At 42.7% G+C, this 24,790-nt stretch overlaps 2 protein-coding genes across 3 annotated transcripts; both read left to right on the plus strand.

Moving 5' to 3' along the window:
- The first annotated feature begins 899 nt into the window (after positions 1 to 899).
- On the plus strand, positions 900 to 21,839 carry ccs (copper chaperone for superoxide dismutase). Of its 2 annotated transcripts, none has more exons than XM_087259330.1 (8): positions 900 to 948; positions 2,245 to 2,317; positions 3,496 to 3,633; positions 12,580 to 12,754; positions 13,156 to 13,578; positions 15,562 to 16,308; positions 17,446 to 17,549; positions 20,912 to 21,839. In XM_087259330.1, exons 1-5 carry the CDS (start codon positions 925 to 927, stop codon positions 13,304 to 13,306), a joined length of 561 nt encoding a protein of 186 aa, XP_087115456.1. In that variant the 5' UTR covers positions 900 to 924; the 3' UTR covers positions 13,307 to 13,578; positions 15,562 to 16,308; positions 17,446 to 17,549; positions 20,912 to 21,839.
- Positions 6,208 to 12,415, plus strand: LOC147843006 (uncharacterized). Its single transcript, XM_087260097.1, has 3 exons — positions 6,208 to 7,541; positions 10,320 to 10,734; positions 12,408 to 12,415. The coding sequence occupies exons 1-3, from the start codon at positions 6,444 to 6,446 to the stop codon at positions 12,413 to 12,415; spliced, it is 1,521 nt and encodes a 506-aa protein (XP_087116223.1). The 5' UTR covers positions 6,208 to 6,443.
- Positions 21,840 to 24,790: the final 2,951 nt, after the last annotated feature.

Raw genomic sequence — 24,790 nt, forward strand, 5'->3', positions numbered from 1 at the left:
TATGCTAGTCTTGATGGTGTTATCTTTAAGCTAGTGTGCTGAAAAACAATGATAAAATTTCAGATGAGAAGATTTAAAAATGTTAAACTTAATGACATACAGAATAATGCCAGAGCTGCAAAGATATGAAGAGCATATATAACAGAGGTACTGGATATATAACAGGTTTAAAAAGACCCATCTCTCACTGACCAAGGTCCAGAATTTGTCCCATACATGAGCTCATTTGTCCCACTTTAACTCCTATGCCATAATAAAATTATGAAAACAATCCCTTGACGAAGGCTTTAACACCAAGCCGAATCCTGTGTTGACCTGCTGCGGCAGCGTGACTGAGACTGTTGCTATTTAAATAAATTAAATTTAAATGACAATAGGCTAGTTGTTAAAGCTTTAACAGATTCCTATTTTTTCTAATGAAATAATATGTAATTGATGTATATTGGATGTATATGATGTAAAGGATAATTGATGTAAATCTTCAGGAAATGTTTTTGGTACATCAAAAAAACATACACTGGAACATAAAAAGATTTAGAATTATAGAATAGTTATATATAAGTACATAATAAGTCAAACAAAGTAAAAAAATAATAAATAATAACAAAAAAAATACTAAAAATATTACAATTAATGCGGTTTCACACTTTGATATGGATCAACGATTTTGATGACGTCACTCCACACTTCAGCTTGTCGTCAGACTTTCAAGATCTCCGGTTTTTGGTAATGATATATTTGTTGGTTTGTTGATATTTAGGTTATTTAATGTTTGATAAACATACATTATTTGTCCGCTACGTTTTTTTTACCCCGGAATCGGGACCCTTATTTTAAAAAAGACGACTTTCCACCTGAATGGGACTCTTGTTTTGTCTTAACGCGGAACTTGCGCGTACGTCACTATCAACGTGCGATCTGGAGATGGACACAAACAGAGCAGCGAAGGTGTGACTTTAATCATCATTATTTTAATATTAAGTGCTGTAATCGCTATTAGTCTAGGTTTTGATTAGACAGGTTATATATGAGGGTGTGCTACATTTGAATCACTCGTTCAATAAGGTTAGCTCTAATAACGTCATTCCTACAGCTCCCGTTCATTTAGTTAATTACATCATCATCATAATTATCAACATAATTTCTTTAACAAGTTAATCCAGGACTGACACATTTATAAAGCTTTTGCTTGTTGTTCTAGTCTTGCTGTTTGTCAGCTTAAGGAAACTTTTATCCTGTTTAATAATATGTATGTCTGTACTGTGGATGGTAATGTAATGTCAGACCTGAACATTTAACGTTAAACTGTGAAAATAACAGTAAACTGTCAGTTTCCTTGGATTTACTTGTATTGGGTTTAAGTAAAATATTGATATTTATTATACAGACACACACATTATTTGACCATTCTCTGGATTTATTCATTCATTTATTTTCCTTTGGCTCAGTCCCTTTATTTATCAGTGGTCGCCACAGCAGAATGAACCACCAACTCTTTCGGCATATGTTTTACACAGAGGATGCCCAGCTGCAACACAGTACTGGGAAACACACATACACACTCCTAAATTCCCTTATAGCGCATGTGTTTGGACTATGGGGGAAACCGGAGCACCAGAAGGAAACCCACGTCAACACGGGGAGAACATGCAAACTCCACACAGTAATGCCAACTGACCCAGCCGGGACTCGAACCAGCAACAGTGCTAACCTCTACCGTGTCGCCCCTCTGGATTTAATATTTCTAGTTAAATGTTTGATTGAAGCATAATTTTAATTTATTCTGCAACCTGCAAAAAAAAATGTGCACAGAGAGAGAGAAAGACTATAATTAGTGATTATGAAAAATATAGCATCACATTGAAAATAAATTAAACGATTATGAAATAAATGTGTCTAATAAATATTTAAATTAGATTTTTTTAATCGCTATCCAAAATAAAAGTTTGTTGTGACATCATGTATGTGTGCGTTCTGTTATAAATACACACATACATGCATATATTTAAGAAAATGTTTATTTATTTAGATGTAAAATGTGTAGATGATTCAAATGAGGGATACATTTAAATATCGTATGCAACAAAATAGTTTTGTTTTTATGTATGTGTGAATATAATAAACGAGTGTGCAAATATAATACACATCTATTAAGTCACAACAAGGTTAATTTAGGATGTGATTAATCTTTGCCCGGCAGTAATGTAAATACACACTCTCTCTTATTCCTGTTTGTTTGTGCAGCTTGAGTTTGCGGTGCAGATGTCATGTGACAGCTGTGTTAATGCAGTAAAAGCCGTCCTGGAGAAAGATCCAGGTGAGTGAAACCCGGAATCAGACACTCTTCTGTGCCAAGGATCTGTTCTCTCTTTCATATGCTTCTTTATACACACAGTTGAAGTCAGAATTATTCCCCCTCTCTTTGTTTTTCCCCTAATTTCTGTTTAACAGAGATATTTCTTTCAACACATTTCTAAACATAATAGTTTTAATAACTCATTTCTAATAACTGATTTATTTTATCTTTACCATGATGACAGTAAATAATATTTGACTAGATATTTTTCAAGACACTAGTATTCAGCTTAAAGTGACATTTAAAGGCTTAACTAGGGTAATTAGGGTAAAGTCAGGGTAATTAGGCAAGTTATTGTATAATGATGGTTTGTTCTGTAGACAATCGAAACAAATATAGCTTAAAGGGTAATAATTTTGACTTTAAAATGGTTTTTAAAAATTAAGAACTGCTTTTATTCGAGCAGGGCTCAACAATAAGGACTGCCCGGTGACCCGGGGCCAGCGTGAAAGACACTCGGGACAGTAGACAGGATTGTTACTGGCCCCTATCGGCCAGTAACGATGAACGCGTTTTTTTTTTTTTTTTTGTAACCCAGTAACAACCAGTACAGCGAAGATGGCAGCATGGCGGCAAAATTAAACAATGAGGCTAAAAGAAAACGTCTGTTTCTAAAGTCTTAGAAGCAGACAATTACATTGGTACAAAATCAAGGAACTGAAAAGAAAGAACAAAAAAAAAAACAGTTGTCAGTTTGGCAAGCCATTTGTATAAAAATGATTTAGAATTGCATTAAAATACCTGCACATTTTTCATACTGCTCTTTCATTTGCATAAAGTCTTGAATTTTGCTCATTATACATTTATTAACATATTTAAAATGTTTAAATTCTAGATTCACAGGCATAATTTTGCCATTATTTAAAATATGTGGCCAAGAAATAGCTATTAACTTTTTAGTTTTTTTTTGGTGGGGCCAATGAAAATTTTGGCAGGGCAAGTAAAAATCTCAACCAATGGCCCGATCGGACCCGTATAAAATCCTTAGCGTTGAACCCTGTCTAGCTAAAATAAAAATCTCCAGACAAAAAAAAATTATAGGAAATCCTGTAAAAATTCCTGACTCTGTTAAACATCATTGGGGAAATATTGCAAATAGAAAATAAATTCACACGAGTGTGTGCGTGTGTGTGTTTCAGGAGTGCAGTCAGTGCAGGTAAACCTGTCTAAGGAGGAGGTTTTGGTGGAAACGGCTCTGACGTCTCTTCAGGTCCAGACTCTGATCGAGAGCACCGGCAGACGAGCCGTGCTGAAGGGAATGGGAGGATCAGACTCAGGTCAGACCGCACACACTGATCATCTTTATGTGCTGTTGGGGGTGCTTTCATCCGCTCTGGGGTGATTTTGAGTCTTAATTTGGCCACAGATTTCTCAGTGTTTCAGCAGATGCAATGATTTTGTGTAATAAATCATATTTTGACACTTTTTTTTCTAAAGTTTTAAAATATGTTTCTAAAGTTTAAGCTTTTTTCTTTTTTTTCACAATTTTTCTAAAATTCAACAACGCACTCTGGGCAAATTGACTACTCTTTCATTATGGTGGGGGCTGTTTTTGCCCCATTGACTGTAAGTATAACCACATATTTTTTTTTTCCTTTTTTTAAATTTATTTTTGGCCTTTTTGCCTTTATTAATTCAATTCAATTCATTTCAGCTTTATTTGTATAGCGCTTTTACAATGTAGATTGTGTCAAAGCAGCTTCACATAAATGGTCATAGTAACTGGATCAGGGTAGTTCAGTTTTAGTGTTTAAGTTCAGTTCAGTTTAGCTCAGTTCAGTGTGGTTTGAAGTCGTTACTGAGAGTCCAAACACTGAAGAGCAAATTCATCGATGAGTAGCTTTCCAGATCCTGAACCATGCAAGCCAGTGGCGACAGCGGAGAGGGGAAAAAAATATTTTTTTATTAGATAGGACAGTAATGAGACAGGATGCAAAATTGTAGAGAGAGCGGCAGTAGGGTTGGGAAATGTCCTCAAGCCAGGATTCAAACTTGGGACGCCCTGACGTGCTACTGCACCATATGTCGGCGCGCTAACCACCAGGCTGTTGCACCGACATAACCACATATTTCAGATTACAAAGCTTTGGCAGCATATAATCATGCCTTCTTAATTGTTGCTGGTTTTCCCAGTTGAGAAGAGGTAAGATTTGTGATTTTTACTGTTGATCATCAGTTACAGTTCAAATAAAGCTTAGCTTCTGGCTTTTATATGGAGTGTGAGAGAGAGAAAGAGAAAAAGAGACCTTTACACACTTATCTTGACATGTTTGAGAAAATCTAAATAATCAGCTCAGCTCTCAGAACACAGTAAGTGTATTTCTGCACACACACTATAATCTCCTATTTTTACCCCCGGGAACTCCGTATAAAAGCCAGAAACTGTTTTTGCACAGGCTTATCTAAAGGGTTAATGTTGCCAACTGATGATCACCAGTAAAAATGACACAATTGACCTTATCCCAACTGGGAAAACCAGCAACAATCAAAAAAGCATGATTAAAGGTTCAGGACACCCTGGAGAACTTTTTTTTTTTTATATATATTAACAGATTTGTGTGTGTTGAGCATCAGTTAAGACAATGTTAGCAGCTGTCAGCTTTAATTGTGGGGAAAACTGGATAATTTTGAGCTTTTGTCAGCTAATTTCAGCTTCGGGGTTTAAAATGATTTTTGGGGCGGATCAAAATCGGCGACGTAGCGCAGAACTGCAAGTGCAATGATGACGCGTCGGTTTCTCATTATTATTCATAGCGGAGTTTTCTTATCCTATGAGAAGAGCCGGCTGCTTAATTATTCATGAGAGCACGACAGCACGCGCTTTCCTAAGGCAAGGCAAGGCAGACGCAGACCTGCCAGACCAGTGCCAAGCTCAAGCTGTGAGACACGGACCCACGGGCACGCAGTAGCCGTTTATGAAGGCTCGTATGTGTTTGTTTTCATGATCCACAGGGTTTATTGCATGTTTTTCCCCGCGATCCTGTCAGGGCAGATTATACAGCAAAGCTGTTTGTGTGCTGCAAGCATTTTTGTCGGGAGAGCAGCACGCGAATTGGAGAATGGCGGATGTTGTCTTGTATCAGGAATTCATTCACATTCAGACACATCACTGTGCTGCTGTGTTTGCCTAAATCCTCCAGATTACCAGCAGGACTAATGGTTAAAATAGACAGGTCAGGAGACCTGCTGCACTGAGTCTGCTGGATATGGGGATTGAGGGAGAATCCTCATTTATAGTGTTTATGAACACACTTATCTTTATAATGATATAAATTGTTGTTGTCTGTATATGAAATTACAAATAACAAATGTAGCAGGGCATTAAATCACTGTTCATTTCTTTGCATTTTAACTTTGTAAACTATAAACTCTTGCGTCTCCTCACGGTTTGTCTCAGTTTGTGAGCTAACTGACATCAACAGTTATTCGCTCCCCTTCTCCCCTGCTGGCCACGCCCACTCCTGCCCGATGCTCGCGGAGCTCCACGCCCATTAATCATGCATCTTTTGAAAAAATTCTGAAGTAGACTTTAACCGAAAGTGGGGGGTGTCATGGCCCTTTAAATGCGGTCATGGTTTTGCAATCAAGAAACGTGCTTATAATGGAAGTCAATGGGGCAAAAACAGCCGCCAACATAACGAAAGCGTAGCCAATTTGACCGGTACACGAGGGTTAAGTATAGATTTAAGAAATGGCTTCTTAATAATCAACATTGTGAACATAGTTTCTTTTTATTTGTATGTGTGGAGAGGTAAGCGTGGTCGAACACCCAATCAGGGGGGAGAGCATGCTAGGAGCCCGGCGGCTAATCAGCGGGTCAATCAGAAATGATAAATAACACCTGTCTTTCTAGTGATTGGGCCGGAGAGACTCCCTTCTTAAGGAGAACGGGAGGAGCAGTCGGGAGAGGAGAGAGCACACACACACATACACACCCACGCACACAGTTTGCTAGTGCTGTGGAAAAGCAAAATAAAAGATATTGCTTACCTGATATCGCCGACCCTGTCTTCTTCTTCCCACACAACAACGAACTATACTACAGTGGTGCCGAAATCCGGGGAAGGAGAAGAGCCTCACTGCCAGAATGACCACTCCGTCAAGAATGCCATTTGCGGAAGCTATCCAGGCCCTCTCGGTCCTCCACCAACAACAACATGAGACGCTGGTGGAACTGAAGAACATCCAGGAACAACATTTCCAAGTCCTCATGGAGGCCCAGCGGGAGGACCGCGAGCAAATCCGGAGTCTGCTGTCCCAGGGGATCCGGCCCGCTCCGACATCTGCCGCCCACCCTCCCATCACCTTACAGAAAATGGTGCCGGAGGATGATCCGGAAGTGTTCCTGGATCTTTTTGAAAAGATGGCTGAGGCGTGTGGCTGGCCGCGGGCTGAGTGGCCGGTACGAGTCATCCCGCTGCTCTCGGGCGAAGCCCAGATCGCCGCACAGCAGCTACCGGCCCAGAATCTCCTGGAATACGCTCATCTGAAGCGAGCTATTCTCCAGCGGGCCGGCCGCAACCCGGAGGAGCAACGTCAGCTCTTCCGATCGCTGGTTTTGGCTGAAGGCGGCCGGCCCTTTGCGTTCGCCCAGCAGCTCCGTGACGCCTGCCGCAGATGGCTGATACAGGATGGCCGAACCACCGCCCAACTGGTGGATGCCGTGGTGCTGGAGCAATTCATCACCCGCCTCCCCTCCCGAACATCGGAGTGGGTCCAGTGCCACCGGCCTGATGATCTGGAGACGGCCATCCGACTGGCGGAGGATCACCTGGTGGCGAGGTCCAGGGTTGGCGAAATAACCTCTCTCTCTTCTCCCCCTCTCTCTCTCTCTCTTCCTGTTCCCAGGCCCAGACTGCGGAGACCGCCCACACCTGCACCCAGACGGCGGTGCGCAATGGCGGATCTGCCAAACGTCCCAAGAGGGGCGGGGCCTCATTCGGGCAGAGGGGTGGAGCAACGACCCCTGGCGGTTGCCCAGACACTGCCAGGATTCTCTCCGGTTCAATCGGTTGCTCCTGCTGGCCCCGGGGGTATAGTGGGAAGGTCTGGGCCGATGCATTTGCGTCGCGGGCACGAGGATAGCGCACCAAAAATCTGCTCCGTGAAGGAGGCGAGTGCGCTGATTCGCGTCCCCGCCACGCCAATCGTCGCCCCCGGTCGCAACGGGCTATACCGGGTACCAGTGAGTATAAAAGGGGGTACATATCAAGCTTTGGTGGATTCGGGGTGTAACCAGACTTCCATCCACCAAAGCCTGCTTCAAGACCCGGCATTGGATATGAGCCGCACGGTAAGGGTAAGGTGTGTGCACGGGGATGTAATTCACTACCCGCTGACGGCAATAGACATTCAATTTCGGGGGAAAAAACATAGAGTAGAGGTAGCAGTTAACTCGCACCTCAAACACCCGCTAATTCTGGGAACTAATTGGCCTGGATTTAATAGATTACTGGGAGTCTTATGTGCGGGTGCTTCTTGGAAGAAGAAATCGCCGGATAGGGGACGTGTCGCTCAGCTGGGGGAATCCCAGGCGGTGACGTCACGCGCTGACTCAGGGGAAGGGCTGGGAATTTCCCGGTGTAAAGACTTTCCCCTGGAGCAGTCGCGTGATGACACGCTAAAACATGCACTCGAAAGAGTGCAGGTTATTGATGGGAAAATCCTCCAGCCTGATAGACCCCTCTCCTATCCGTATTTTGCGGTTATTAATGATAGGGTGTATCGAGTGACCCAAGACGCTCAGACAAAAGAAGATACAACCCAGTTATTAGTACCAAAGAGCCGCCGGGAAATGCTTTTTCAGGCGGCTCATTCTAATCCTATGGCCGGACATTTAGGTCAGGCGGCCACACTAAATCGCCTCATGACCCGATTCTTTTGGCCGGGCATTCACGGTGACGTCAGCAGATGGTGCGCTGCGTGCAGTGAATGTCAGCTGGTAAATCCGCCGGCCACCCCAAAAGCGCCGTTGCGCCCTTTACCAATTATGGAGATCCCCTTCGAGAGAATTGGTATGGATCTCATCGGGCCATTAGAGCGATCCGCACGCGGGCATCGGTTTGCATTAGTTCTGGTGGATTATGCAACCCGCTACCCGGAAGCAGTCGCGCTCCGTAATATCTCAGCAAAGAGCGTTGCGGAGGCGCTGTTTCGCCTCATCTCCCGTGTGGGAATCCCCAAGGAGATTCTCACTGATCAAGGCACCGCGTTCATGTCACGCACGATGCGCGAGCTTTACGGATTATTGGGCATTAAATCTATTCGCACCAGCGTCTATCACCCACAAACAGACGGGCTGGTGGAAAGATTTAATCGCACGCTTAAATCAATGATCCGTAAATTCGTTCACGAGGACGCGAAAAATTGGGATAAGTGGTTGGAGCCCTTATTATTCGCTGTGCGGGAGGTTCCCCAAGCCTCCACGGGGTTTTCCCCCTTCGAGCTTCTCTACGGCAGACAGCCCAGAGGGGTTTTGGATGTTGTTAGAGAGGCTTGGGAGGACGAGCCTTCTAAAAGTAAAAATGAAATTCAATATATCCTGGACCTTAGAGCAAAACTCCACACACTGGGGCGGCTCTCTACAGAGAATTTGCTTAAGGCTCAGGATGACCAACGCCGGCGATATGATAAGGGCACTAAACTCCGTAAATTTTCACAGGGAGATAAAGTACTTGTACTGCTACCCACTTCCAGCTCTAAATTACTCGCCAAGTGGCAAGGGCCGTTTGTGGTCACACGACGAGTCAGTGATCTCGATTACGAGGTGGTTCGTTCGGACAGGGCTGACTCGCGTCAGATTTATCATATTAATCTGCTTAAGCAGTGGAGGGAGCCGGAGGACGTGGCGCTGGCTACGCTTGTTACTAACGAGGATGACCTGGGCCCGGAGAGCTCCGGCCGTGAACGGCCGAGCGCTCTGGTCACCGGGGGCGATCATCTCTCAGCGAGCCAGCTCCTCGACATCCGGCACCTCCAACGTGAATACTCTGACGTGTTTTCGTCCCTGCCCGGTCGTACTAACCTGATTCAGCACCATATCGAGACCGAACCGGGCGTGGTCGTTAGGACCCGGCCGTATCGCCTACCTGAACACAAGAAAAAAGTGATTCAGGAAGAATTGAGTAATATGTTGAAAATGGGAGTAGTGGAAGAATCCCACAGCGACTGGGCCAGCCCGATTGTCTTGGTGCCTAAGACGGACGGCTCGGTCCGGTTCTGTGTGGATTATCGCAAGGTGAATGCTGTGTCAAAATTTGACGCTTATCCAATGCCGCGTATTGACGAGTTGCTCGACCGGTTAGGTGCTGCTCGATATTACTCGACATTGGATTTAACGAAGGGCTATTGGCAGATCCCCTTATCTCCAATATCCCGCGAAAAAACAGCCTTCACTACGCCGTTTGGATTGCACCAATTTGTGACGCTTCCGTTCGGGCTGTTCGGGGCACCGGCGACGTTTCAGCGCCTGATGGACAAAATACTCGGCCCTCACACAGCATATGCCGCTGCTTATCTAGATGATATCATCATTTACAGTAATGACTGGCAGCGGCATATGCAACATTTGAGGGCGGTATTGTCGGCGCTGAGACGGGCCGGGCTCACGGCCAACCCACGGAAGTGCGCAATTGGGCGAGTGGAGGTAAGGTATCTGGGCTTCCACTTAGGTCACGGGCAGGTGCAGCCCCAAATTGATAAGACTGCAGCCATTGCAACCTGTCCGAGACCTAAGACCAAAAAGGAGGTGAGACAGTTTTTGGGGCTGGCAGGATATTATAGGCGTTTTGTCCCTAATTATTCGGCCCTTGTCAGCTCATTGACTGATCTCACTAAAAAGGAGGGACCGGATACCGTCCAATGGTCGGAGCAGTGCCAACAGGCCTTCTCAAAGGTAAAATCTATACTTTGTGGGGGGCCGCTATTGCACGCTCCTGACTTTGCTCTCCCCTTTGTTTTACAGACGGACGCATCCGATCGGGGACTGGGGGCGGTTCTCTCGCAGGAGGTGGCGGGAGTGGAACGGCCGGTGCTGTACATTAGCCGCAAACTCAGCAAGAGTGAGGCTAAGTACAGCACCATAGAAAAGGAGTGCCTGGCGATCAGGTGGGCCGTTCTCACTCTCCGCTATTACCTCCTGGGTAGGGAATTCGTCCTCTGTTCAGATCACGCTCCTCTCCAGTGGCTTCACCGCATGAAGGATACCAATGCGCGGATCACCCGTTGGTATCTAGCTTTACAACCTTTTAAGTTCAAGGTGATCCACAGGCCGGGCGTACAAATGGCTGTAGCCGACTTCCTCTCGAGGGCGGGGGGGGGGAGGGCTGCAGGCCGGACGGCTCCCCGGCCTGAGGCGGGCGGTGGGGGTATGTGGAGAGGTAAGCGTGGTCGAACACCCAATCAGGGGGGAGAGCATGCTAGGAGCCCGGCGGCTAATCAGCGGGTCAATCAGAAATGATAAATAACACCTGTCTTTCTAGTGATTGGGCCGGAGAGACTCCCTTCTTAAGGAGAACGGGAGGAGCAGTCGGGAGAGGAGAGAGCACACACACACATACACACCCACGCACACAGTTTGCTAGTGCTGTGGAAAAGCAAAATAAAAGATATTGCTTACCTGATATCGCCGACCCTGTCTTCTTCTTCCCACACAACAACGAACTATACTACAGTATGTTTGTTGGTTTTCATGCTGTTCACACCAGATGCAGAACACGCGTCATGCGCTAGTGATTTACATGTTTAGTCAATGCAAACGCGCGAATAAACATCCTGCGGCGCGATATGCACAAATGGTGCAGCGCGGCGTGAATTGACGCACTTAAAGGCTGATTTATACCTCTGCATCAAGCGCACGCGTATGCTACGACGCATAGCCCTATGCCCAGGCCGTCGGCGTCGCTGACATGCACCTCTCAAAAAATGTAACTACACGTCGCAATGATGCGTAGCACAAGCTCTGTGATTGGTTAGCTTAGTAGCGCTGACAAGTCTGGGCGGGACCGATAGCTGCGCGAGCCCGATGGAGCAATTGTTTACAAGTGTGGAGTCCCGTGAAGGAGCTCCGGATGGAAAGTTTTGTTTTGCGTTTACCTCATAGTTAAAGTTGTTGCACGTCCGCCGGTTCCTGCCTCAAAATAAGCGAGTTTGAGCCACTTGTACATTCAGGAAGTATTCAGGAAAAGCAAAACACCAGCCAAGAAACTCGACACAGAGGAAAATATACTCCTAACTGCCAAATATTGTAACGGAAGTGTTATTACATAACAACAGAAAAAGCGCGCAGAAGTACAAAGGCACAGCTAGGTCAAGCTGATCACTTGACGCAGAAGTATAAACCAGGCTTAACGCTCGTTTTGCGCGAATCGCTCGAGTTCAAAAACCTGACATTAAGCGGACATTCCTGCCGCGTTAACCAATCAGGAGCAGCTCTTTTTGTGTCCTGTAGCATCTGTTGTTGGTGTCCTGGGGGAAATCCTCTAGCCGACAATAGTTCCTCAAACTGGGCTCGGCTCAGTCAGAAGCACCGCTGAAAGCCTCCGTCATCCAGGTTAAGTTCCTGGAGGAGTTTATGAGTTCACAGAGCTGGATGCACCTCTGAAAGTATCTAGTGGACTCAGACACGGCCCTAAACGTATCGACGCTGTTTATCATCCTCCATAAAGCACATAAACACTGTTATTTTCTTCATAAAATCCATGTTAGCCATTTAGCAACGAAGCTACAGTCACCGGCAGACAAAAGCCCCGCTCATCAAGCGAATCCGCGTCTGTTCTGAAGTGAATTTGACGCGCAAAGAAGCGAGTAAACTCAAATGTTCATGCGGCTATTTACGCACGAATATCGCGATTTATCCGCACGTTCTGCGTCTGGTGTGAACACAGCATTAGGGCTGTGAAATCTGGCAAAGAGACCACAAATGAAAACTAGCCTGTGGCTAATTTGGGTAGATTTACATTACATTTTTGGGCAATGTTAATTATTGCACACTGACCCTTTGTTGTAAAATAAAATGAACTAAAATTAAATTCAAATTCAAATTAAATGTTAGAGCCATGATGGATGCTGATTAAACTCAGGATATACTAGGATTAGTTTTGAGTTGACCAAACCAAAACAATCAGTCCCTGTGTGTACCATAACTAAACACCATAGCTAAACTGAAACTTATCTGGTTAACTGGCTAAACCGGCTCTTTGTGTGTTTGTGTTTTTATATATCAGACCTGGGGGCTGCCGTGGCAATGCTGAGTGGGGCGGGGCTTGTCCAGGGCGTGGTCAGATTCCTGCAGCTGTCACATGACCGCTGTTTGATTGACGGGACGATCGACGGACTGAGCCCTGGGGCTCACGGTCTGCATGTGCATGAACTGGGGGATCTCACACAGGACTGCAGGAGGTACCATCAACAATACAGCAGATCATGAACACGAACATGCAGCTCAACGTTATTGTGGTTGAAGGAAAGTGAAAGAAATATAACATGAAATATGTGAAGATTCCAGAAGATTAGATATTAGTCAAGTCATTCCAACATTTTTAACAAAGTCTTCACTTCAGGGCCGGTCACATGTATCCACCATGTTTGTAGTTCTAATCGATGTTTGTAGTTCTAATCGAAGTGCAATGCATTGTGGGTAATACTAGCCATTAGAGATCATCACATCCAATTTGATCTGCAGTTCTTGTGTGCTCGCCAAAAATGCAGACTAGACTTCTCTTTATTACACCTGCTAAGGCTAAACTTGTTTGTCTTGCATGTGTTTTGCTAAGTAATCAGGTTTGTGTTCTGTTTATCAGTTGTGGAGATCATTTCAATCCATTCAGGAAGCAGCATGGAGCTCCACAGGACTCTGACAGGGTATACTTATTTAGCTTTCCTTTGTTTTTAGTAATGCTCTTATTTAACATTTTGAAGACACTATATCAGTACTGTATAAAATCAATATAATATACGACTTTAACAGTTTATTCCAGACACATACCTATTAATTAAGTTTATTTGCAAACGTATAACTCCGTTTTCAGCATTTCTCAGAAATATATATGTTTTTTGTAAGTGTGCTCTTTAATGCTTAATGTAATACAACAAAAAACAACTAAAAACCCTTACTTCTATAAATCATATTTATTAGTAATTATACTTTTCATCGGTAAATGAATGAAAACAGAATTCCCTGATTTTGCAAATAAACACGTATTTAAAGCAGCTCATTTATTATAGTAATATACACTCACCGGCCACTTTATTAGGTACACCTTACTAGTACCTGGTTGGATGCAAGTGTGCCGCAAGCCTGCGTTTGAGTGAAGGTCTCGGCCGTTAGATCGCCCCCTGGGGGCTGGCTGCAGTACAAGTCATAAAGCCCGCCTCCTCCGTGTTAATGAAGGAGACTTGAGCCCAAATAAAAAAAATAATTACACTTGCAATAAAATGTCCTGAAAGATGGTTCTGGTGGATTAAGGCACTGGTTATTGAGCTGAAATAGGTGCAGATCTTCATTTTTGTAAACAGTTTGTTTTTAGCAGTAATTTAATGCTGGGCGTGTCATCGTGATTGACAGCTGTGATTGACAGTTTCTCAAAGCAGCGCGTCTGAGCTTCGGCAAGAGACTGAAGTGTTATTATTCGATTTCTGTGTTATTTTACCATGACAAAATGAGTTCAGCAGTAAACTACAGTTTCTGACATACATGATCCTGGAGGAACACTGTTTATTTGCTAAGGTCAGGGCTTTTTTCGGGCTTTATTAGTTTGCCGATACACGTACGCCTAGCCACCAAGATGGCAAAACACACTCGGGCCAGTTCCAGCTAGATTCTCGCCTGCCGGAGACTTACCCCTCAGAGCTCAGACTGACTACCTCTGCTGGACCTACTCCGGATGCCTGGACTCACTGCCCGATTCCAGCCCGAGTCAATCGAGCCAGATGCGGCGGCCGAGCGAGCCGGCGTTGCCGCATGCGAGCCGGAATCAGCCCGCGACGCCGCGAGTAGGTTATGCGCTGCGGTCCTGAGCTGGCGCGATTGAATATATAAAACCCTCATATTTGTTAACGTTATTACATCCAGTTGTGTTGATATGACAGCAAACGCATGCTGAGAAGTTCGGGGGGCGTGGTAGATTTTACATAAAGCGTTTGGTTGGAAGCTCGACTCCGCTCATTTTCGCGGCTCCTCCTCTGGCTCCATCAGACAGTCCTTCTGCGCATGTCAAGGCTCCAATTTCAGCAGTCTTTTGCGACAGTTTGTGCCCGTCAAGCAGGCGTTTTGCCCTCAAGGCGTTCAGTGGGAAAAGGGGCTGTCGCGTCGTCCATATTTTTTACAGTCATTGGTTGGATGCCTTCAGAACTGCCTTAATCCTTCGTGGCATAGATTTAACAAGCTACTGGAAATATTCCTCAGATTGACATGATAGCATCACACAGTTGCTGCAGATTTGCCGGCTGCACATACATGATGCGAATCTCCCGTTCCACCACATGCCAACTGTGCTCTATTAGATTGAGATCTGGTGACTGTGGAGGCCATTTGAGTACAGTGAACTTATTGTCATGTTCAAGAAACCAGTCTGAGATGATTCACGCTTTATGACATGACATGTTATCCTACTTGAAGTAGCCATCAGAAGATGAGTACACTGTGGTCATTAAAGGATGAACATGGTCAGCAACAATATTCAGGTAGGCTGTGGCGTTGACACGATGCTCAATTAGTACTAATGGACCCAAAGTCTGCCAAAAATCTGACTCTACCGTCCGAATGTGGCAGCAGAAATGGAGACTCATCAGAGCAGGCAACGTTTCTTCAATCTATTGTCTAGTTTTGGTGAGCCTGTGTGAATTGTAGCCTCAGTTTCCTGTTCTTAGCTGACAGGAGTGGCACCCGTTGTGGTCTTCTGCTGCTGAAGCCCATCCTCCTCAACGTCAGACGTGTTCAGAGATGCTCTTTTGCAGACCTCAATTGTAACAAGTGCTTATTTGAGTTATTGTTGCCTTTCTGTCAGCTGGAGCCAGTCTGGCCATTCTCCTCTGACCATTAGAATCAACAAGGCCCTCAGAACAACAACCATGCCATGATCAAAGTCACTTTAATCCCCTTTCTTCTCCATTCTGAAGCTTGATTTGAACTGCAGCATGGTCGTCTTGACCATGTCTACATGCCTAAATGCATTGAGTTGCTGCCATGTTAACGAGCAGTTGGACAGGTGTACCTAATAAAGTGGCCAGAGAGTGTATATAAAAATATTATTTACTAGTCATGCTTATATTCATACTATTTTATTTATGTACTATTTTTTGTTTTTTTAGCTACTTTCTAGCCTTTTCTCCTTTATATTGCTCTGCTATATGCTTTATATATTACTGTTTTTATCCACTTTCCATTGATTGATATTTGCAAAAAAAAAACTATTTATTTGAATGATTTGCATTAATAGTAATTATTACTGTTTATTGATTTGTTGCATTGATTGAAATTTCATTACTGCTGATTGATTTGATTGATTGATTGATTGATTGGTATTTGCATTACTATTTTTATTGATGTACAGTTGCATTAATGATGCTAATAATAATTATAATTTTGCATTACTATTGATTGATTGATTAGTATTTGCATTGCTGTTGATTAATTTATATTTGCATTACCATTAATTAACTGCTTGGTAATGGCATTACTATTGATTGTTTGGTTGATTGATTGATTGGTATTTGCATTACATTTGTATGGTTTATTAACTGCATTTGCATTCCTATTGATCAATTTATTGATTGGTATTGCCATTACAATTGATTGATTGATTGATTGGTATTTCTGTTAATGTGGATTGATTGACTGATGAACAGTAGTAGATGTGTTTCTCTGGGCTCTCCAGCATGTTGGGGATCTGGGAAACATCAGCGCTGGTCCAGACGGCAGAGCTTCATTCAGACTGGAGGACTCTCAGATCAAGGTAAATCCAGTCCGTCAGCGTGTGTTTCTAAACCCTGCGGCCGACAGTTCTGCGTAATAATCCAAAGCCTCTGTTATTATGGTAATTACACCTTTGACTCACAACTCTTACATGGCTACACCCAAAGACTCTTAGTTGAAGTTAAGTTTGTGCACTTGGAAACAATGTTTGCAACACCTCCAGTGCAGTTTATCCTAATATATGTTATATATACAGTACTGTGCAAAGGCGACACGGTGGCTCAGTGGATAGCACTGTCGCCTTACAGCAAGAAGGTTGCTGGTTTGAGTCCCAGTTGGCATTTTTGTGTGGATAAACGTGTTTAATGTGTTTTTTTTTAAGGTCAAGGTAAAATTTATTGTCTCCCGTAGGAGAAATATGTTTTAGAAAAAAGGTTCTGCTGTACATAGACACCAAAAAGACAACAAGTAACATACATACATAACCCGACAGGAAGACAAATCAAAACTGGTTTTTATTAAAACAAATATAAATATGCATATAATAAAATATACAGCTGATAATAATAACATTATACAAAAGCAAGTTGTCATGAATAAACTTAAAAAGCCCCCCGAGGTGAGGCATGGAGGCCAGTGGTTTTTATATTTATGTAGAAAATAATAATTTTTGTAACATATTTAATCCTTTATTTATTTTATATGTAAAGATATGTGTGTATTGCTGTACATCCTGTGTGTATTAGGCAATGAGTAAGTGTTTGGACCTGCATAGCTGCATAACTAACAAGCTCTGCACTTGACTTTAGAGCAGCTTTTAGTTGGTCAATGGCGCAGTCTATTTCTGTTCCTCAAATAGCCACTTGCCAACAATGCGCCTTAACACACCTCCTTAATAGACCAGCACACCCATGAGTTCACAAAGTAGCAGAAATGGATTTGCTATTTAAACAACGTGGTGCAAAATGTGAAAATTAGGGTTGCACTGGTCTGAAAATAGCAACAAATCGCGCCAAACACGTCTTGCGCCTTATTGCACCGGGTGTATGATAGGGCCCAGTATCTGCAAACATACATTGGTATTTTAATGATTTAGAAGAGTCAGAAATGTACAGCTCTTTCCTCTAATCTGATGTGTTTTTATGGTGGTTTATCATTCATTTGTCCTGTTTGTCAGGTATGGGATGTGATCGGCCGCTCTCTGGTGGTGGATTCAGGAGAGGATGATCTGGGTCGAGGGAATCACCCGCTGTCCAAAACCACTGGAAACTCCGGAGAAAGGTCAGTCAAGTGTTTCGTGACCCTTTAAAGAGAAGTTTAGATTAGAACTAAATCTCACTATTAACTTTAGTGGCTCCTAATAAAATATTAGCTGTTTGTTAGATGTTATAAAGCACATATTCTCCAGTATCTTATTCTATATTCCTAATCTTACCCCATACCTAGGCCCACATGGACTCTGCGTGCGCAGAATTCCGCAGATTTCTAGCCCATCAATAATTCTGTTTATTTACTTGAGTAATTGTGTAAATCTAAATCTATTCAGGTTTTATTCAGTAATTTATTACTTTTTATTTCATATATTAAGGTTTTAGTTTTGATACTCCCAAAATAATTCCGCTGAAATCCGCAGATTTTTACCAAAATTCTCCGCAGAAATAGCAAAAAAAAAAACGCAGATTCCGTCTGGCCCTGCCCATACCTAAATCTTAATAACTAAGAACAAGCCGCTTATTAGGGGTTGGTTAAAAGCCAGAGTTAATGGTTTACTAATAGCGAGAACTGAACCTTAAAATAAAACCAAAAATGATGTTAATATTTATGTTATTTTATATCTTTATGTTGTGTAGTCTACTTTGGAGAATGAAGAAAAAGCATTCCTCCTAGAGCAGGGATGTCAAACTCAGTTCCTGGAGGGCTGCAGCTCTGCCCAGTTTAGTTCCAACCCTGCTCCACGCTAACCTGTAGGTTTCAAACAAGCCTGAAGGACTCAATTAGCTATATCAGGTGTGTTTAATTAAGGTTGGAACTAAACTGTGCAGAGCTGCGGCCCTCCAGGAATTGAGTTCGACATCCCTGTCCTAGAATGTGTGTGTGTGAAGTTTCAGCTCAAAATACCACACAAATAATGTTGTATAACTTTTTAAAACTGACCCTTTTAGGCTTTGATCCTGTCGTTTTAAATTTATATGATATTGAGCTCTTTTCACTAGAGAGCTGAGCTTCAAACAACCGTGTGTCAGCATAGGGAAAGATTTAAAACTCTAATGGCAGACGGCTGCTTCTTACTTAGGGCTGTTTATGCTAATGAGGGAGAGATAGTCACTAGTGGGCGGGGTTTTCCCCATCTGATGGCATGTACAAAGGGAGAATGTCAATCAAAGTGTTTCTGTATGTTTATGTGTGCGTGTCTGTGAGTGTGTGTGTGTGTGTGTGTTTCAGGCCCCGTTTACACTTGTGCATTTTAGTTTTAAAATGGCGTTTTAGATCAAAAACGATCCGCGTCCACACTAGCGTTTCATCTAGCGTTTCTGAACATACAGTATCTCCGTCCACACTAGCCACCAAAAACGTATGTCACGTGACCATTCGCGCACTCTGGGCATGCAAGTTCTAGTTTAAACAGGAAGCATGTCTCTCGCTCGGCATTTGGTTATTGTTAGTCAACAAACGCCAGTTGAACATTAAACGCGATGGCAAAGAAAGCAAGAGAGGTATATTTGTGAACAGACGACGAGGTCGAGTTGTTACTAAGCGTAACAAATGAATAACTGCACAATGGCACCTAAACAAACAATAGTGCAAACAACGCTCCCATTTGTGTGTCCATGTTGTTGTTTACAGTGAAGGCTGGTCTGCTGTCTTCCGGTAGCGTTAAAGCCATGTGTTATAGTCATGTGACAGGGGCTTGACGAATAAGGGAAGGATACGCAATGACACAAAAGCCCCAATCAGGTAGCGAATTTCAGCAGCCCCGCCTCCGTTTTCAGATGTTTTTCCTTTTCCTTAAACGGCCTCTCCAGCGTTTCCAAAGCGCTCTGTTTTCGGCGCTCGAAAACTCTGGCATAGTGTGGACAGTAGGGTTGGGCATCTAAGCTATAATGCCGATCCCATACGCATCTCGATACAAAGAATACGATCCGATATATTAGTAATACATTTGTGACATATTGCGATGCAACACGATACGATTCACACCCATATCACGATACAATGCGATAATTCAGCACTAACTAATTAGATCAAGTTTATGAGATTATGTAAAAGAGGATGCTGTGCCATTGAATGAGTTTGATTATTTATTAACCAAGCAAAACCAAGACTTTTTACAAACTGGCTCTTCTCTCAGAGCCAGAGTGTCAGTTTACAGTAGAGGGCCATTTTAGAACAAATAGCACATATTATTTAAGTATTTTCAAGATAAACAGAATGTATAAGTGCAATATATATTAAAATATATATATTTGCACTCTTTCAACACAAAGGTTTAGCATTGCACAACAAGAATTGTGATTTAACTTTTCAACTATGAAAACAAGTTTTACAAAGATATATTTTGCCACTGAATATTGAAAACTTAAGGTGGTGAACTAGCAGTGTTATGCTGCTTTGAAACATCACTGTCACTGTAAACAACAGGCTAATAAAAATATAACAAACCAGCAATCTTCTTGCTGTGAGGTGGTCAAACTACCCACTGTGCCACCGTGACACCCATTATTTTTATCATTATTATTATTAATATTATTATTATTATTATAATTAAATAAAAATTAACAGGAGGAGGTGTTTAGAACCTACTTTCTCCGTGACACTAGGCTGAATATCTTTGCAGATGAACAATGCAATGGCATTCGTTATTGGCGTAGAGCGAGCAGAACTGTTGCGCACGGAAAAAAAAACTTGCAATGCTTTTCTCACCACTTTTGGAGCTGGTAGCTACAGTTGAAGCAGTGCGAAAGCCGGGGATGCAGGAACACTGGAAGATGCTTTCAGAACAACACCGTGGCGCCGCTTCAAGTGAGATTTCAGATTACTCGTACTGCCCGCGTATTTTACAGATGCGCGGCACATTTTGCAAATTGCATCTGTCCTGTCATGTCGTCCATCCTTAAATCCATTATGTTGCCACACTTTAGATTTAAAACTCAGTGGGGAATAAAATGTTTGTTTTGCTTCTCGCGCTTTCTGAGGGCGCACCACTAGCTTCATCCGCACACCTGATACACTGAGTTGTAGTGTAAGTGTACACATCCGCAAATCCGTTGCTAAGGCATACTTTATGTAGGTCTATTAAATTATGCGCCAAAAACAGGTTGACAACACTTGTTAATAAATAAAACATACATTCTATATTAAAAATATAAGCTGTATCTCGGAAAAACCGATGCATCTCGCAAAAACCGATGCATCTCGATTTGCTTCCAAAATTTCATTCATCCTCTGCTGCTCAACCGATGCACTCGCATCGTGCACGCGCATGACCGCGTATCGATACATATCGGTTAATCTTCCCATCTCTAGTGGACAGATAGCGCAACCGTAGCAAAACTTATACGTTTTCAAACTAAAACACATTAGTGTAAACGGGGCCTCAGACTGGTGTGTGGCATCATTAATGCGCGTGTGTGTGCGTTTCACAGACTAGCATGTGGGATCATCGCTCGCTCCGCCGGGCTCTTTCAGAACCCCAAGCAGATCTGTGCCTGCGATGGAGTGACGCTGTGGGAGGAGAGAGACCGTCCCATCGCCGGCAAAGGACGCAGAGTCGAAACACACACCTCTCATCTGTGACCATTGCACACACGCACGCGACCAGAAGGAGATTATTCCTGACCAATGAGAGCCTGAGCCAGTGTCTGAGGTGTGCACGCCCCCGACACACACACGACACCACATGCTGATTATCATATATCTAGATCTCTAGAAAACATCACAGTGATTGTGTTTTAGTCTGTTTGATTGTTCGTCCTGCTGCTGAATCACAGTTTCAATGTAGAAAAAAGTAAACAGGTAATACTTTATTTGTAGGCTCATACATGCTTGCCATTTGATAACATTATTGATTTGAAATCTCACTCGCTTTACAATGAGGGTTGGATTTACTAACATAAACTATGAATGAACAACACTTCACATTGTTTATTAATCATACTTCAACATTTATTATTAATGCATTTTTAAAATGTAAAGTTTTGTGTTTGTGTGTGTTTGTGTGTGTGTGTGTGTGTGTGTGCGTGCAAATGTGTGTATTAATGCATTATTGCATTATTATTACAGAATTGAATAACTCATAATAATATTTTATGTCTCTCGTTAGTCTCATGATAACAGAAATTAAATATGAAAACAGCACTTCTGGAGGAACTATGACGTCACTTTGTTGGTTAATCTGCTGCTAGCATAAAACTGGTTCCCTTGATAAAATCCCTGTAGGGTTTTCCCATAGGCTTTACGAAGATTGCAAATAATAAGCTCTGTGTTCAAACACTGTTCATTACGCTAACATGTTTTGTCCAGCCGGATAATCCTTACCAAGTGGCAACCTCCCGATCTCCCTCAGAAAGCCAATATGGAAGTAACTGAAACTGCAATTCATCTGAAATTCAGCTAGTCCGGGCCGCTCCTGGCTCCAAAACAGAGCAAATTTCAATTGAGCCCACTGTTAGAATGGCCAACTTTACAGCAGAAAAAAAGGTGTTTACAGCCTGGTACAAAAAAGATTTTGGTTAATACAGCTAATATTACCCTTCATGACAACTGTGAGGGGGGTGAATTTTTAAATAACTCATCAGTTTCCTTTATATTAAGTTATATTAAGTTTGCATAATTAAGGGCGTGGCCACTTGAGTGACAGCTAGGTCTCGTTGGTCGCCGTCACCTCAGCTGAATCCTGCAGATTAGCCACTGATCTCGGCATATTTATCGTATTTCTGTGTTGTTTTATGTGGCTTTACACAGTCAACTGCCTTTTGGACTTGTTTCCTACAATTATTAGATGGCATGGCATGCTGAGTGCACTTAATTGTGCTCACAAACCATTTACGTGGCCTCCGTTTCCCATGTGAGTAAAGTTATATACTCATATACCATCTCTATACATGTATTTGTTGTATTTAAGATCATTTATCGTTTATATTTATATTTAGAGCTGTAATGCACTCCAGAATCTGTCAGACTGATTAGCTGTGGGCTCTAGAACAGTCATCTGAAGCGTTGTCATACAGTGTCATGCTGGATTTCATCAATAGTCCTGCATTAACTAACACAGACTATATCTAAAGTGTTTGGAAGTAATTCGCGTTTTCCTCCTGTTGAAAAACGTCATAAGAACAATGTTTAGTGGCTCTAAACACTTTATTGATATAGTGTACAGCCAAGCACATGTGGTCAGAATACAAACGAGTCACAGGTGATAAAGTATTAAGCATTCTCCCAAAGTAAAGTGTGTCTGAACCAGGTCCAAGCTAAATGCCAGCAGGTGTCTGTAGCTCCGCTCACTCTCCGCCTCTTTGCCCTTGTTTGGTTTCCTGCCGTGGGTGTGATGACGCGCAAACAAAATGGCGACGGTTGGCCACGCCTACTTGTGGCTTCTTTTGTGCTTTTTAGAAAGCTATGGGTGACGTCACGGATACTAAGTCCAAATATTTTACAGTCTATGATCCTCACACGAAAATACAACTTTGAGCACTTTTGGATCCTAAATGCAAAGGCAAAAACTGAAAAGCTAACATTAGGCTATAAACGGACTACAGTGCCTTCAGGGTGCTCGCCTGTGACGTCAGCACCACCCTGCTACAGACAACTTAACTAAATTAGTTTTAGAAATATGGTCCATGACAAATAGTTAATCTCTCTCTTTATTATATTATAATAACTATATATTATAAACACTATATTTTATAAACTATATATTAAAAGCACATCTGTATAGACCTATGTGCCTTTTTACGTGGGAAATACATTTGCTTTGCTTTACGGTTGTTGTAAAAGTTTTAAAACTGTATGTATAAATGTGCCTACATAGTATTTTCATCAGACATATTTAAATAAGTGTATCACTCGTTTGCATACAGCCCGCTTACCTTAACCGACGACAGAAATGAGGCGTGAGGGACAAGTCTATGGGGGAATTGCCAACTTGCGTCACTTGGGTTTAACCGCGTATATCGGATGCAAAAAGAGACCGGTTGCAATATCAAGCATGTCATGTTGTGCGGTAGCAAGCTAAATTCAAAATATACTGTACACCACACTGCTTTAAATGCCAACTGCAGACGTCTTTGGCTTATGCTGATTTCACACCAGACGCGGAAGAAGCATGTTAAGTCAATGGAAAGACGTGAATAGACATCCTGCAGCGCAATACGCGCAAATGAGACTGTGCGAGTGGCATGATTCGTGCAAATTAAGCAGTGCAAGTTGAGCGTTTTGCCCAATTGACTGGCTTAACGTGCATTTCGCGCAAATCGATCAAGTTCGAAAATCTGAACTTTCGCACTGCGTTATCCAATCAGGAGCTTTCTCTTGTAGTGACATGACGTAACGCCTGTTGTAACGCTGACACTGGACAACAGTTGATCAAACTGGGCTCGGCTCAGTCGGATGCACCACTGAAAGCTTCCATTATCCAGATTAAGTTTCTGAAGGTGTTTATGAACTCACAGAGCTGGGTGCACCTCTGAAAGGATCCTTTGGACTCAGACATGACTCCAAATGAATCAACGCTGTTTGGACGATTTATTTGCGCATTCCGCGTCTGGTGTGAACACAGCATAACAGCCATCAGAAGAGCTGAATGGAGTGAGGACCTAATTAAAAATGCTGGACTCTGCAGTACTCATGTCATATCAGGTCAGTTCATGCTATGCTGAATCATACACATTACTCGTTGTTGATTGCAGCAAGGATTTCAGCAAAAACTGTTAAATATGGTGAATTAAACTGCGGACACTGAATGCTTATGAAATGTAAAAATGTAAGTTCACATACCCTGTCATACAGGTGCAGTTCGCTGTCAGAATGCAGTTGTTTTGCTTGTTGATCATTACCCAGGCCTTGTATTGCTCCGTATTCTTTTCTTTGTCTTTGGCTAGGCAGAATCTCGGTTTTTAGCTCTACATATTGTTGAATCTGGTAATCATGGAGCATTATTTCTTGCACATGACCACACAAAACAACATTGTTTACATCCAAAGACTTGTAGGCCTTTAACTTCTCTCTTGTAAAATCACTTGGAGCTTCAGTGAGATAGTTGTATATTTTAAGCTGGATGCTTGGTTATTTCATCTTATCCAATATCCATTGGGAGGGTGCTATCGCAAATGGACCTGTTGAAGGCCGCTCACTTGAACGTTAGTTTTGTAGAATCACTGTGCTGATCACTGGGTGACAAGCTGTTATAATATGCTGAAAGCATTATGTAAATAATATGTAATCGATAGACCTTATCTCTTTAATACAACAACAAACTCTGTACCGCATCGGATGTCATTCCCTCTGTAAATGCTAGAGCTCCCATT

The sequence above is a fragment of the Danio rerio genome, chromosome 7 (assembly GCF_052040795.2).
Source record: "Danio rerio strain M-AB ecotype USA chromosome 7, GRCz13ab, whole genome shotgun sequence".
Lineage (NCBI taxonomy): Eukaryota > Metazoa > Chordata > Actinopteri > Cypriniformes > Danionidae > Danio > Danio rerio.

Bases quoted from the DNA above. Each gene is read 5' to 3' on its own strand.
- ccs (XM_087259330.1), top strand. From the start codon at position 925: ATGGACACAAACAGAGCAGCGAAG. The intron at 949-2,244 runs GTGTGACTTTAA...TTGTTTGTGCAG, and splicing joins ACACAAACAGAGCAGCGAAG to CTTGAGTTTGCGGTGCAGAT. The intron at 2,318-3,495 runs GTGAGTGAAACC...TGTGTGTTTCAG, and splicing joins CGTCCTGGAGAAAGATCCAG to GAGTGCAGTCAGTGCAGGTA.
- LOC147843006 (XM_087260097.1), top strand. From the start codon at position 6,444: ATGACCACTCCGTCAAGAATGCCATTTGCGGAAGCTATCCAGGCCCTC. The intron at 7,542-10,319 runs GTGAGTATAAAA...TTTGTTTTACAG, and splicing joins ACGGGCTATACCGGGTACCA to ACGGACGCATCCGATCGGGG.